At 39.4% G+C, this 15,933-nt stretch overlaps 1 protein-coding gene across 5 annotated transcripts; it reads right to left on the bottom strand.

Moving 5' to 3' along the window:
- Positions 1–133: 133 nt before the first annotated feature.
- On the bottom strand, positions 134–15,714 carry LOC102222129 (serine/threonine-protein kinase PAK 2-like). 5 transcript variants are annotated; one of them, XM_023353035.1, is made up of 16 exons: positions 15,611–15,714; positions 15,446–15,519; positions 9,053–9,241; positions 8,836–8,942; positions 6,635–6,782; positions 6,525–6,541; positions 6,311–6,421; positions 6,076–6,178; positions 5,914–5,977; positions 4,978–5,026; positions 4,660–4,772; positions 4,463–4,580; positions 3,543–3,642; positions 3,215–3,411; positions 2,487–2,624; positions 134–1,901 (listed from the first exon to the last, which is right to left on the bottom strand). In XM_023353035.1, exons 3-16 carry the CDS (start codon positions 9,222–9,224, stop codon positions 1,815–1,817), a joined length of 1,524 nt encoding a protein of 507 aa, XP_023208803.1. In that variant the 5' UTR covers positions 9,225–9,241; positions 15,446–15,519; positions 15,611–15,714; the 3' UTR covers positions 134–1,814. The 5 variants fall into 5 exon arrangements, with proteins under 5 accessions (XP_023208803.1, XP_023208802.1, XP_023208806.1 ...); XM_023353034.1 differs by having other exon boundaries at positions 15,446–15,705; XM_023353038.1 differs by lacking the exon at positions 15,446–15,519 and having other exon boundaries at positions 15,611–15,702.
- Positions 15,715–15,933: the final 219 nt, after the last annotated feature.

Consider the following 15,933-nt stretch of genomic DNA (forward strand, 5'->3'; position numbering starts at 1 on the left):
TACAAGTAAATACATTCCTATTCATCATATTCTCACTCTGCCTCTATTTCAAAATATCATGACTTTACCTGTCTTTGTGCATAAGGTCCAGTCCTGAGTTTAATTGTAATCAATAGCATTAATGAGACACAAATCCCTTCAGCTCCAAGTTTATTAATAATTTAACAACTCTTAGGATTTTATTTAGGGCCAAATGTTGCTTATTTCATGAATCACAAAGTTCTACCTTTTGGTCATAGATGTGAAACATAGTTGTATGGAGCTAAAACTGTCTCATAATTCACAAATGCACAGACCAAGATTCACAAATGCAAAAGGTTCACAAATGCACTGCTTTACTGCAGATGAACTGACAAGATGACAGTGAGTAATAACCACGGCAGCTAGAGAAATAACATATGCAACATCGACATATCCATAAAGCACTAAGACCATAGACATCTACAAAAGACGCATAACAACAACATAGACCAACAACATCTACACATGACTTCTGCTTATTTTTGACACAAATGGAACCCCATACTTTTGTGGATATTGTTCTGTGCATTTGTAAATTATGACACAGTTTTAGCTCCATATAGTTGGATTGTTGATTTTACTCTTGGTTCTCTGTGTCCTCTGGTAATTTCATAATTTAATGTACAGTAGGAGAATAACGTCGATAAACAGAGTGTCTTCAGTCAGAGGCTACTCCAAATTCACTGTAATACAGACTGCTACATGAAATCCCTCTCACCATCTACAATAAATCTTTGAAGAATCTTGAATTAATATGAGTTACAACAACATTTAATGTCTCTTTGGGGTCAGTAGCAGACTTCTGAATTGAACTGAACCGGAACACAGATTTCCTGAATATCAATTTAAAAATGTCCCATGCTGTTAGCTAGAACAATGAAGTAACAATGTATATTTATATATATATTATCAGTTGTTAAAAATACAAGACATTACATAATATACAGACAATATATATATAAAAAAAACTCCTCCAGTGTAACATTTAATAAACTACAGATGATAATTGTGTTGTACAAAGATCAGGTGATGAACAGCAAGGAAGATAAACATGCAGAAGAACAATCATACTAAGAAACACATTTGGCTTTAAGGCTTTGTAGAATAAAAAAAAAGAACAGTTTTAAAAAAAATGTGCAGATCTCATCTGCATTCAGATGAGATTGCATAGATTGTGTCCGCATAAAGTAAAGTAATTACTCAGTTTTGCTGACATTTAGGGTTACGAGAAGGACACTGACGTGGTTTTTCCACTGCACAAAGAAAACACTGTCCCATTCCGGGCCCCAGCACAGCAGAGGTTTTAAGTTTCATGCACCATTCAGATCTCATCATGTAGCCACAGATCACCACCAAAAGTAGCTGGAGAGATCAAATAACAGAGTTCTGAATGTTTTCTTGCTTTATTTTCCTTACCACAAGAGTTCCCCAATAAACACTGTCTAGGATCAAACTTGTGCTCCATAATTAAGTGGATTTTAGTAGCTCTCCCTTTGTACGATGAAATTCTTAATATGTAAAGATTCTCAAGCCAGACTGATGTTGTATTTTGGACATGCTTCAAGAAACACAAGGCAACTAACAGGAAATTTCCTTTGGCTTTGCGCAGCTTTGGAGCAAGGCACAAATGGAAAATTAGTAGATTATCAGTCCAGAAACACGAGGAAAGTGGAGCAGCATTTTACGACAACTAGAAAAACAAAACATCGGTAGACATGATCACATGCACAGACCGCTGGGAGACAGTTGGTGGTCCGTGTTTGTTTTAAAGTCTCTAAAACGAAGGCGGAGGGTTAGCGATTGCTCTTCATTGCCTCCTTGGCTGCCAGGATGAGAGGGGTTAGACTGGACAGAGGTTTCGCCTGCTTCAGGAAGGGATGCTAGAGAAACACGCAAACAGATGGAAGAAATTAACTCAGATAAAGTGGTAATAATATCTACTCAAACTGTTCAGTTTTCAAGATTTGATGAGTTTCTCCTACCAAAGGTAATTTTTATATTTAGTGGTTCTGGCTGTGACCTTGTTAAAGATGTCATCTTGGATTAATAGTTCCTCTACATCCACAGTACATATTCAATTCGATGTCACAAATATTTGAGGCAATATTTGCAGGAGAATGCATGTGAAACACTTTCAACCACCTGCTGTGCCAACATGAAACCACTAAACACCATTTTTTCCGCCATTTAGTTCAGGAGCTGGTTAAACATAAACAACTTTAACAGTCTGCTACAAACATCCTGACTCATATCATGTCTTTGAATTAAGCAAATGAGATTTATTACTCCTCATCAAGTTCCTGTAGTATCTATGTTTGGAGAAAACCACATAGTTTTTTAGAGAAAAAAGCTAAAACGCATAAGAACAGATTTTCTTACACACCTGAAATACAGCAGGGAGAGGCACACAGTATTAAACTTTCGCAACCATTAAAGTCGACTAAAATAAAGAGCTTTTGTTTTACCTGCAGCAACTCTTTGCCGGACCCTCGTTTTTCCACGTCCATCTCCAGAGAGCTGGACAGGAAGGACCTGAAGATGGGAGACAACTTCTCTGGGTTCTGCAGCTCAGGAGTCCCGTTGGTGGCAATTAAATACAACGCCTGGAAACCAGAGCAAAGGAGCACTTAGAGAATATAACAACATTCTATTTTATTAACAGTATATTTATATCAGATTATCTAACTAAAACTTCTAAAAATACTTTCTATTTATAATTTTAATTTATGATCCATATGTTTATAGAAATGACTAAGTCCATGCTGGAAGCTTTGCGTCTTTTCTAAAAATGTTGAGCCCTTAACTCGCGCATTCAACTGTCAGCCACATGGGGGCGCAAGAGAAAAGTTGTTAGATTCAGCAGATGTGAAATCAGTTTCTGTGGTAAGAAGAAGAAAAACTAAAAAAAAAAAAAAAAGAAAATCGTAAAAACATTGATGATTTGAGTCCATTAAGAACAAATTATATCCAATAATCAATTTCAGAGATATTTCTTCTAGGATCAGCAGGTTGTAAATGCTGTAAGAAATATTTTGCAAATATTTTGATTCTGCATTTACACATAAATGGTGGTAGAGGCAGGAACAGGCTGTGGGGCTTTTTAAATGCTACTGATTTGCACATACTGAAAGTTAAATAGAAAGTTTAATCTTGAACAACTGACTGATTATTTGTCCTCCATTTGTCCACCCACCCTGAGAGGATTCTCATTGAGATATGGAGGCTCCCCCTCCACCATTTCTATGGCCATGATCCCCAGAGACCAAATGTCCACTTTGGGTCCATAAGCCTTCCTGGTCACCACCTCTGGAGCCATCCAGTATGGCGTTCCCACCATGGTGCTGCGCTTGCTCTGCTCCGGGGTGATCTGAGCGCAGAAGCCGAAGTCGGCTGCAGAAACACAAAAAGTGAGTTGAGGTCCACGGATTTATGACAGGGATGTCTGAATGTACTCGACATAAATGAGTTTTTCAGTCTGCTGAGAGCAACATGTGACCGCGGATGAATAGATCCTTCCTTACTGAGTTTGACTGAGCCGTCCATCCCGAGAAGTACGTTGTCGCTCTTGATGTCTCTGTGGATGACCTGGTTGGCATGAAGAAACTCCAAAGCCTGAAGGACCTAAACAGAGAAAAAGTGAGGAAATGAAGCAAGTTGCCAACGCTTACAAATGCAGTGTCTTGCAAAAGTATCAACACCTCTTGAATTTCCCCATATTTTGTGATGTTACAACCAGAACGTTCAGTGTTTTCTGGGAGGATTTTATGCAATAGACACAAGGCAGTGCATACTGAGAACTGGAATTCTTGGGTACTTTTTTTTAACAATTCTGCATATCTACTTGTGGAAAAGTAGAAAAACTCACTCATATGGACTGGATGATGTCTGCAAACATCAACATTCAATTCTTGCCACATAATCTTAACTGCATTTATCTGTGGGCTTTGACTGGACCATTCTAACATGAATAAATTGGTCTAAACCATTGCCCTCAGGCAGTTTTAGTGTCAGCTATCCCTGGAATTTTGCAGGCAGGCCAAAAAAATTATTTCCTCTTCTCAGCCCTGAGCACCTTCTTCCACATGCTTGTTTTCTCCCGTATTTGTCTTGTGGCTAATAACTGGAGTAAGAGGGGTTAAATTCAAATGCACACCACACTTGTCAGGCTTGTATTAAAAAAAACAACAACAAAGATTAAAACCATGAATCACAAAAAAAATCACAATGGGTCACATTGAGGTTTGTGGTTGTGGCATGAAAAAAATGTGGGTATGAGTACTTGTGCAGCGTCTCTCTAAACAATCTGAAAAATGCAGTACAGGAGTAAAACTTCCCAGTGAAACATGTCTGATTGACATGTTTAATGGTCCATCTAAATTATGCAGCACCACGGTTTTGACAAGTTTCATGCAGGTTCTCTTATGGGTGTGTCGAGCTATACCTCTCTGCAGACGGCAGCGATCTGAGCCTCATCCATGCACGTCTCCGTCACAACATCGGTTAGAGAGCCACCGGCCAGATACTCCATCACCACGAAAAGCTCGTCCCCAACCAGGAAACTACACAGAAAGTCAAAGCAAAGCTTGGTGCTGCAAACTGTGCGCTCTATGTTCACTTCTACTGTATAGAAAGTGTTACCTGTCTACGAAGTTGACAATGTTGGGGTTCTTCAGCTCTTTCATGACCAGGATTTCATTGATGATAAGCTCTTTCTTTGGCTGCTTCTGCAGGTTGATCTGTTTGATGGCCACCTGCAAATCACAGCGTTTAGTAAATGTTACTAGATTAGCATTCTGATTCTGACTTAAGGTCAGACAATTGCACATCTTAAGATCACGGGTTGCCTCAACGTTTTTTACTGAGTTGCTCCTTGACAAAGTCAAATACAGAATCAGACGTGGAGGAGAAAATCAAGAAAGTCTTTGTTTGGGCAGAGATAAGACACGACAAGCTAACCTCTTGTCCTGTGGCAACATCTATGGCTGTGTAAACTGTACCAGAGGCCCTGAAAGAAAAAGAAATCAAAATGTAAATCAAGTCTTCAGTTGTTTTTGTCCCATTTGGCATGTACAGATCCAGTCAGCGGTTTACACCCACTCATCATAGGCACCAATCCTGTCAATTTTGACCTTTTCATTTGAACTATATTTTCAAGGGGGTCAGACTATCCAGCTGTAATTAATTAAGTTAAGTACAGATGCACAAGTTTCAATTTATTGTGGACTATCTTTTATTCAAAGTACACACACACACAAGTACACACTCTCAGTAAAACTGGGATAAATGTACATTGGGAAGCTGCAGGAAAACTACACATTTTTTGTTGCCATCAACATCTTCTAGTGTGACTAGAGGTATGTTTGAATAAAGCTAAATTGCTTGGTTTACTGTGACAGTCGTGGGTTTTGTCCATAAATCCTCAAATGGATAGATAATGTTAGCCTGCCTTTTCCACTCCTAGCAGGTGTTGATGTGTGTTTTTAATTATTATCCTGCTGCAACTCTCACTTCTGGTGACGTTTCAACCATCCAGCTGTTAATTCAAGGAAAAACTAACTTCTTCTTATTGTAACCAAATAGTCCAATCTTTGTCAAATTGTTGGCGTGAGCAGATGTGAATTTTGAGTAGGAGATTACAGAGGACCTTCTCCGTCTGTCGTCATTCTTATGTAGCTTCTGAACAGCCTAAGTAAATTAAATTCTAGTCTTTATATCCTGGAATAAGAGCAGCTCAAATGCATTGCTAAAAAGCCCAAGATAACATGATATTTATGAATTAGATGAGTAAATATGATTCTCTTTCTGAAACTGTGTAACTTCCTCTTTGGTAGACATCTTCTTTCAAAGGTTTGACATTTTCTTTGTGTGTTTTCAGCGTAAATCCCGACTCACCCCTGGCCGATCTTTTCGAAGCGAGTATATTTCTTTTTAGGGTCTCCGACACTGACAATACTTCCTAAAATGTCACAAAGACAAAAATTATATTAGGTAGGCAGAAACAAATGCAGATGTGTTTTTTTATATGTCTGAATTTTAAGCGTGTGTTAAACTTACTTAGCTTCTCCATTATTTCTTCATCAGTCATCTTGCCTCCCTTCGCTTTCTGTCGGTCAGCTGCCTTGGGACTTTCTGTGTCTGGGGTCGGCCTCGTGTACATCTTTTAAAAAAACAAGCAGGAAAAAGTAGATTCACGTCGTTTTAAAGAAACTGTGACTTGTGGGGCCAAGTTCTAGTTATTTCAGGTTGATAATCATAAAAGTAGGATCATCTATAACCAAATCATGCTCACAGATTTTGTGTGCGGTGGCCGTGGTGCCACGACCGGAGGCGGTGTATCGTCGTCGTCGTCGTCATCGCCGTCTCTGGCTGACGGAGAAGTAGCCGTACCTTTCTTGCCCGGCTGCAACAGCAACAAAACACAAACAAAACAAAACAAAGCTCATGGATTGCTTAGAGAAAAGAAAATGAATTACTTTGTGAAAATTATGAAAAATGCTACTTACCAATTGAGAATCTTTATCTAAAGGAGGAAAAAAAAAGGGGGAACAGAAAAGCTTAAAGTATGCTACAAAACTAGTCTGTAAGCTGTTTGCTATGAAGATGGGAAACTGACCTGAAGCAGAAACACTCAGGTATTTCTGCTTTCCGCTGGTGGAGTCGTAGAACTTGAGAACGTCGAGGACGGCCTGTGGGTTCTGTTTCTGCTCCGACGGACTGATGTTGGAGTTCTGAAGGAGCCGGGCCCACTGCTCCGGCATTCCCTGTACACACAAACACGGAGGTAAAGCATTTACTGATCAGTATCTCCTCTTTAAAGATAAAAACACGTCGTAACACAGAGTTAAAGCAGCCCGCGACTCAGAATCACGAGTGATCAGTTACATAGCATGACACTTTATGAGGCCGATTTAACTTTAAGTTTTTAAAGTTTAAGAATAAATCATAAAGTTCAGATCTAAATAAGGCCGGTCTCAATTCTAGCAGGAAATTCAAAAAGAGATCAAGTTCTCTGCAATCTTGACTCCATCTCCCCTTACAGATACACTTTAAACCTTTAAAGTTGCTCAAATATAAAATATGCTCTTATTATGCTCTAAAATTAAAATATGATGAGCCTCTGTGACTCATCTTTGATCAAAATCAAAATGATAACATAAAAAGTTAGTTCAGTTTATTTATATAACATCAACTTACAACAAATATAATCTTATACACATATCTCTTTTTTTTTATTATTATTTAAAGGTTCCTGTAAAGCTGACTGGCCACAAATTTTCAAATGCAATGGCTTTCAGGCGAAACTGCAGCTGCAGTTCATGTTTACACGGAAATTAATGACAATATCTGCAACACACAAGGCTGATTTTAAGAGATTAGATGTTTAGTGGGGGCATGGAAGCTGTTAAATCACTGAAAATAAAAGTAATCTAACTTTAACTTGCATTTGTGTGACCATCTTGTTAGGAAAAAAGAAGAAGAGGAGCTAAATAAAACTAATTACTCGTCATGTAAATTAAGAACTTCATAAGTCACATAATTAAAATTAAAGGAACTATACTTTAAAAAATGAACATTAAACTTTATAATCAGAGTCAGACAGAAGTGTGAAGTTGAGCATTAGACAGAACCATTACCACAATTGAGTTGCAGTCTGAGTTGATACTAAAGGAGAACATGAGCATCTAAATGAGATTAAATGCAGATAATGTCACAATGAAATATAAAATATATCACAGAACAAGAAACCAAACAATTCCTATTTTACAGCTTCTGTTTCCGGCATCCACATATAAATTATAGACAAAGCTTTCACAACAATGCAGAATCACCATGGTAACACAGGTCAGAGAGGAGTTAGTGACACACTTAAGTGGATGGTTTTGATCAAAGGATTACTTCTTATCTCAAAATAATTTTATCCTTATATTATATTATATTTATGCTCTGCAAATAGTAAAGATCCTGTAGCTGCTAGCTCAGGATAATGGAGGGTTAACATATGCTTATTCTAAACTTCAAAATGTATTTTTATCTAAATTCTGGGTTAAGATCTTACTGTGAAAGTTACGCTTTTACAAGGAGAGACTATTAAAATTTAAATGATATTTTTGCCGTATTGACTTCCCCCATTAACTTACAAATAGGCCGTACTAACCAGACGTCTTCTGAAGGTGTTGGTAGCAGAGGATTTGATGAAAGGATACCATAAAAGGGGATGTTAATCCCAAAGCAAGCCACACGTTTTAGGTTTTTTTTTTGTGTAATGTTTTGACAGATTCGCTACGCATTTTTCCTCGGCCTCCTTTCAGTGTGATCTGTTAGTTTTGATTGCTGCACTTGAGCTTTAAGTTTATATATTATTCTAAATATAAAGTAGTGCCAAAGGCAGCAACAGGAACCCACTTCACCAATATGGCTCTTCACTAACACTTCAAAAAGCCCCCACAAATGTGCTATTTGATGAACTTCCTATCGCCTGAAGGTGTGTAAACAAAGACACTCTGCACTCACATTGAGAGAGAATGCCAGAGTCATTTTTGTGTGAAAAATCCAGAGTTTTCCTGTGAAAAAGCACGAGGTGAATCTTTTGTTCATCCCCAGAAAAGAGTGCCATTAAATAAGTGTCAATAAGCTTCCCTCGTTTTAATTTTGTCTCACAAAACTGTCTTTTTTCCTTTCTTTCAAAGAGAAAGTTTGCATAGATTCCTAATAAAAATACATTGACGTTTGTGGTTGCAATACAGCAAATTAAGAAACAGTTCAAGGGGTGTGAATACATTTGCATGTTGCTGTAATGAACCATAAAACACTTACAGTGAATTCACCAGTGACAGAATCAAAACCAACATGGATGGTGTGTTCAAAGTCTGACGGGGAAGAGATTTCAGGCCTGTCTTTGTCCTTATCCTTCTTCTTAGATCCTGCAGGGATAAGGTCAAAGGTCATTCTTCACCTCTCCTACTGTCTATCACACAAAGTTGTTTATGCATGGAGATCTGCTTAATGTGTGCGTCTTCTCCAACTTTCTCACCTTTATCAAATATGGAGATGATTTTGTTCCTGGACTTCTTCTCCTCCGGGGCAGACGGCAGCGGCCGAGAGTTGTGATTGGCCGACTGGGGGTCCTTGGCTCCTCCTCCTTGGCTACTCATCCTGACAGGGGGAGCGGGGGGCTTGTCCTCACACACTCCGCTGTCACACATCTACACCTACGTTCAACCTGCAGCGTCAGAAAGAGAAGCAACAAATGTAGGATCCAAGCAACAGGCCCACTGAGCGTCAAAAAAAAAAAAAAAAAAAAAAAAAACCCCAGAGCTCACAGCTTCCTGTTTTTTGGTCATGTTTCACAATGTGAAGCCAACTGTTGCACACCAGCCCCCGCTGCTACAGAAAGACAGCTGCAAACCAGTAAAAACAGATAGAAAGCAAAGGCAAGAACTTACTGAGATTTAGCCAGTCCGTCCATGCTGTAACTGGAGGTCAAAGCTGGTATGAAGGGAGCAGAGTGTGAGCAGGAAGCAACGCTGAGTGAATAAAGTAACGTGCCGAGTCTCGTTCGAAGTCGCAAATGAATGAGGAAGGAAAGAAGGCAGGAGAGAGAGAGAGAGAGAGAGAGCGAGAGAGAGCGAGGAGTGTGTGCAGATGAGTGGCAGACAGTGAAGTGGTGTGAACACTTATGTAAAATAAAAGTTTACCTCTGTAGCTACAAGCACGGTTCAATATGGGATTCTCACAATATAACATTTAGTAAAATGACCACAGCTTTGTTCAATTTAAAGCCAAATGTACAGTACAGCACGGTTTTATTACTCTAATTGGAAAAAATGAAAATAATTAATCCAAATGCTGAAATATATTAATGAATACAGTTAGATTAACAAATTAATAGCATTGAGTTACTTTTTCGAAAATAAAATAAAATAAGCACCAGCGAAAGTCAGTTGTAGTTGTGAAGTTTAGTTTTTATGTAATACCAGACAAGCAGCAGTCCTTTAGTTATCACACTATAACTATCCTTTAGCAACATTTTCAAACAGGTCAATTTGTCTTTAAATTGTGGCGGAGCCTTCAGTCAGTCAGCTGACTGTGCAGCAACAGGTGTGGGAGGGTGATTCCAGCACCACTACACTTTCAATAACAAAGATTAGAACATTTTAAAAAATCCACTAATGTTCTTGAATTGTCTATCTATTAAGTGTTGAGGTTCTTGATCTGGTCATTCACAGTTCTCACAGTTTATGAACAGCGACCGCAACCAACTGGCTGCTGCTGCTAAAAAAGCTGCACACACACCTTCCTCCAAAAGTGCCACGTTTAATAGAACCCACAAGCTATCAGTAACGCTTTAGTCAGGGCAGAAAGGGGCTGGGGCATTTTTTATTCATATTTGATTTTCCTGAAGACTGGCTCAGTTGTTTCTGCTTTAAGATGTTCTCGATGTTCTCTGGTTTTCAGGCACTCTGGTTTCCAAAACACATGTACGTCAATTCTGGCCAATCTTAAGTGCGTCTGAGTAAGTTGCAACAAAGTTGTGTGTCTCTGTCATCCCAGAGTCCTTTTATAGCCACCTGTTGAGAGCTTACTTCACATACCACTAATTGACTGCTGCAGACAGGTAGACTTTGCAAGGCTTAAGTGGGAACAGAACATGTGTGGCTACGTAGTGGGGAACAGGCTTGCAAAAATATTAAAGGGACCGTTTTTTGTGTTTTCCAGCCACATTGAACAATTTTATAGCGCGATCAAGTAACTATGTTGCCTTCAGTTATTATGAAAATGTGCATATACTGTATCAAATAGGATTTAAAAGAAGCGATTTAATGCCTTGAAATTGGGCCTCTGTCTCTTTAAGAAATTCTGCCTTAAAGAAGTCATCACAACATCGCTCCTCTATTAACCCTTTAGCAAAGTTTTTACCAGCGTTTCATTGAGAAGTAGCTCGTATGATGTGCTCAGCAGATGTGCACTTCCACCAGGTGTTTGCTAATTGCTGCTGGCTAGTCTGAAGGAGCTAAGTAGGGGATTGGAAGCTCGGAAACTTGGAAATTGCAGCTCCAAGGAGGAGCTGCGTCTTGAAGAGGGCACTTGGAGAACCCAGGCGCATTTAATCTCTCATGGCAACCAAGACCACATGTATGAAGGGAGCAAAGCAACACTCCAGGTATGTTTTGTTGAGGAAATAACATTATAACATGATGTAAGCCTTAAAAAAAGTATCTTTACCTAATATGGCCCCTTTAAAACTTCTGCAGTGCAGATTTTTTCCAAGTATCCTTCCAAAAACTGAAAGGCAAATTTGGGATGGATCCCACGTGCAAACTAAAACGTTCATCATTGGTGATGAATAGTCTTTTCATCAATACAACCCTTTAGTCAATGTTTAGTTCATATATTTTTTGCTTTTGTTCAGATGATTGAGTGGCCACAATGCACTTTAGCTGACAGAGTTAAATCTAATAAAAATTTTCATAGTGATTTTCCAAGCAATTTTACATTTACCAGTACCTACTGATAAAGTGTAATAGTAAGAGTATGAGTGTAAAAGTCCTTTGGGAGCCATGATTGACTTCCCTCTGCTACCCTAATATGGTAAAAACTGAGATTGCAGGCAGTCTGATCCACTCGTACAGACGCACACACTAAAAAAAACCCATCAACCTCAAAAGCACCTCATCCAGTCTTGCAGAGCAAGCGGTTCGATCAAGTGTAAGCTACAAGCTGCGCTCCGGGTGACATCACAGACAGGAAACAGGAAGCAAACAAAGGTTTCCTCACTTCCTGCGTCTGACCGCCAATGACAGAGCTCGCAGAGGAACAAAAGTGACAAACCTTGCTCGGGTGGGTTTGACCTCTTCCCTACACACAAACCCTCCTCCTGCAGGTTCTTTGCACACCTGACCCACTTCAGATGCTACATCCGAAACTAAACTCTACCACTCTAAGTGTCTGAATCTAGACTCAGTTCTTTACAACAATAAACAGCATGCACACACGTGGAACAACTTGGGGAAATAATTCACAAGCTGAAAAAAACTTCAGAAATAATTTCTGTTCAGGAATACATTGCATTCTTCTTTTGAGACATTTCAGAACCAGTTGGCTGAACTCGTGTCCTGGTCTTTATCCTGAGCAGCAAGACTAAATCAGTCTTTCCCACTGTAGATCATCTAAACTCACCACAGAACTCTTGCACAAAATGTCTCACTCAGCTTGCTCCGTTTAAACACCACGGTCTAAGTTGTCAAGCACTCACCTGTTTGCAGCCTCCTCTCTGTCCTACAGAGGATATAGCAAATAATGAATGAAGCGTTGTGACCCAACTGAATGTGAGCACTTCTTTCTTCAACACTCGTATACTAACTTCGCTCTCTCGCTTCCACTCTTCCTCTCTTTTTCGCCCAAATCAGGGCAGGTCTTTGCAGGCTGCCTCATTCCTCAGCTTACTTACATGGGGCAAGCACCTTCTTGTCCAGACAAAATAAAATTATACCCAGTTGAGAGAGCTAACGTGAGCCTCCAGCGGCCGTGCATGTGCGTGGGGTGCTGATTGTTGGGTGCAGGCGGCCAGGTTGGGACATGTTATTCCTAAGTCGGAATTCCATAGCTGCAGGGCTGCATCGATGTTTGGAGGAGGGCGTGTTCACACTTCACCTTACCAAAACACACACACCACACACTGTAGTCTCGTGCATGTCTGTCCTTCACAGAAACAGCTCGAAACACACATTCCTCAAGTCAAGTGAGGCTCCATAATGAGCAGCTGAAGATTTTTATATAGCTTCCAGGTAGGATCGCAGAGTTAAGTAGCAAGACTTTTATTAGGACGGACAGGTACCGACTCAAGCAGCGCGAGGTTTTATGACTGTTTTAATACCACTTCATCATGTCAGCAGTTGCTCACAGAAAATTTAGGTTTAATTTTCTCTTCTTTTTAAAATATGATTTGCTTTTATCAAAAAAGGAGACATATTTCTGCTTTCAGCAAACAGTCCAGCCCATGACATTCTTACAAAGTGCTCACACATTTCTCCATTTCCTCTAAACGTGTTGCAGCATTTCAATTCTTGCTATCAACCTGCTTTGTTCATAGTATTAGCTTATTTTTATGATTAGTCTTTGTGTTTTGCTTTCATTGTTTCAATTGATTTTCATGCTTATTTTTTTTTATCTCTACTGGCTACTGTCTATTTTCAATACATTTCTGGGGCCTTTTTTACAATCTGTCCTTGTTTTTGCTTTGGTTTCATCCTGCAATCCTATTTGTTAGTTTTCTTGCAATATTTGATCATTTTTGCAAGTGTTAATCAGACTTTGCTTGTCTGTTTTAAAAACATACGTCACCAATTCAACTATCAAGTGTGACCTTCAAAAAAAGAGGCTGATCTGAGAGACTTCCTGATCTTGAGTGTTGCTAAGCCGTCTTGGATAAGAAATAAGAAAAACTGAGAGATTGTGGGAAATTTTTTTAAAGTTGATGAAATTATTTCTGCTATTATGTCTGCTAGCCTAGTTGTGGAAAACTTGAAACAATGCATGTGATCATCAGCCATGTAAGAAATACATTTAACATTTCAAAAACTATTCACATTGCGCATCATCTCTCTTCTAACAAGAGCGTGGGTGAGAGTTTGATTCAAGGGTTTGCGATTGCTAATGTATTGGGGCATTTAAATATAAAATATTTAAAATCTTTAATTCTGCATGTTGAGTAAATACACATTAATAAATGTTAGTGATGAGAAAAATGGAGCAGGAGATAAGCAGTGATGCAGTCGGTGTACCAGAACCGACTGAATCAGAGGAAGATGATGGATATATGGACGGACATTAAAAACAAACCGAAAGTCATAGTATTTACATTTTTACAAAAATAACATTTGGAGAACTAAATAATGATCATTTTATCAACTTAGTGTTTCAAATAGACGTTAATAAAAGACATTCATACAATAAACTAACATGAGTGGTGTGCTTTTTGCCAATTGAGTAAAAATTCCAGCTCCCACTCATGTTAACATTTTTTTAAACTCTGGCATTTGCACATTCAAGGTCCAGTAAAACCTTTGCCTCCATTCCCCATCTGTTCTCAGTTTACAGAAGCTCTTTTCATGCATGTGTCTCACAATCAGTTACATCCCTCTGCCCTTTCATAATTTCAGTTCCCTATTTTCCACCCTCTCTGTGCATCAAGAGTACTTTCTATTCCCCGTGACTGGCAGCCGTCAAGGGAAGCCCACTTCCTCATCCTGGAACTCCCCCGAGCCCCAGAGAGTCACAGGATCCAGGTCGACCAACCAGAGAGCTGCAAACGCAGCCGCCAAGCTGTTTACAGGAAGTGGACAACAAGCCTTTTGTGTTCGACTTCTATAAAAGGATATTCAGAGGAGGACTTCCTGAAAGGAGTCCTGGAGCTGACACACTGTTCACTTCCACCCTCTCTAATTAACGAGCACAGAACCATCTCGTCCCCATGGCCAGATATTAGAACATACTGTGCCAAAACGCCGTATGTTCTACACCGTAGGGTTCTACACCAGAACCCTACGGTGTAGGGTTCACGTGAACTTTGTCAATGCTTTTCACCGCACTACTCTGGTTACAAGTGAAGCATAAACTCAGAGTGCAGCTGCATACCTTATCCTGTTATTCAAACAGCTGCCTCATCCCTCTGTCAATATTTCGAGGGCTGGAAATTATAAATCTGACAATCGGGGAGTGTGAACCAGGTAGAAACGTGACCTCAGGACACACAGTCAAGGTGTGTACGCTATTTTGATTTGTTGAGCAGATCATTGGTTAGGGCTAAAAGTCTAAAAGGAAAAATCACAGGTACAGATTTTAGACATGATGCATTTACTCTGTTGGTCCCACCTAGTTCCAGTTTCTTTTTAAGACCAGAGGTATGATTGGAATGAAATCACACATGAACATTTTACTATTATTTCAATAGAGAGATGAACAACTTATGCATGTTATTATTTAAAAAATAGTAAACTTCAACTCTATTTACTTCAGGTTGGATCTTTCTCATCTTTTTGAGTAATTACATTGTTCCATTATTACATTGTCCAAGTGTAGCATTGTTACTGTCAGTGTAGCAAGAGTAACGTGATACTCCCCAGTGGTAACATTACACTGTATAACATATTTACACATGTTACATGGTACTACACTTGGAAAGCCAAATTATCTTCGCATTGTAAAATGAAGAGTAACTTTTTGGGTTGTTTTAATGAAAACGAGGCTGGGTTGTGTACAATTACTGATGTCAGACTCACATTGACACCCCTGGACGCTCTCCTGAGTTTTACTTCGTTTTGTTTTATATGTATGGAATAAGTAATTTCCTATTAGAAAACAAAAATGCTCTCTCTGCAGTGTTGCAGAACCAGCAAATGACAAGAGGGGGATAGAGTTTACCTACCCGCACCAGTCGGCCTGAGAAGTAGGCATTCAATTCAATGAGGCTAAACACTCGTATCTCCGTCCAGTCCCACCCTAGTTTTAGTTTGGATAAAGTTCACTTGTGAAGCTGAAACACTGAAATAAAATAATCCAACATGAGCAAAGCAAAAACAAAAAATAATACCGTCTTCGGACACACAGCTCCTGAGTTGTGTGTGTTTCGCCGGGAGCTCCCAGCTGAGTTTTTTCCCCCCCACTTTCTGTTGCTCGGCCTCGGGAGGAACCCGGCTGAGAGGAAGCGAAACGGCGCAGGCGCACACTGGCGACTCATTACCTCGCGGCTTCCGTAGCACTCAAAATTTTGTTCGCGGGAACAACCACGGAAGAAGATGTTTGATTTTCAGAATAAAAAAGTGTGCGTGAAATATTTTCACATTAATAACGATTCTGACGGTAACAGGACTTCCCTCAGTTTAGTATAAATATCACATCATCAAAATATAAAAA

Source organism: Xiphophorus maculatus, chromosome 19 (genome assembly GCF_002775205.1).
Source record: "Xiphophorus maculatus strain JP 163 A chromosome 19, X_maculatus-5.0-male, whole genome shotgun sequence".
In the NCBI taxonomy this organism is placed as follows: Eukaryota; Metazoa; Chordata; class Actinopteri; order Cyprinodontiformes; family Poeciliidae; genus Xiphophorus; species Xiphophorus maculatus.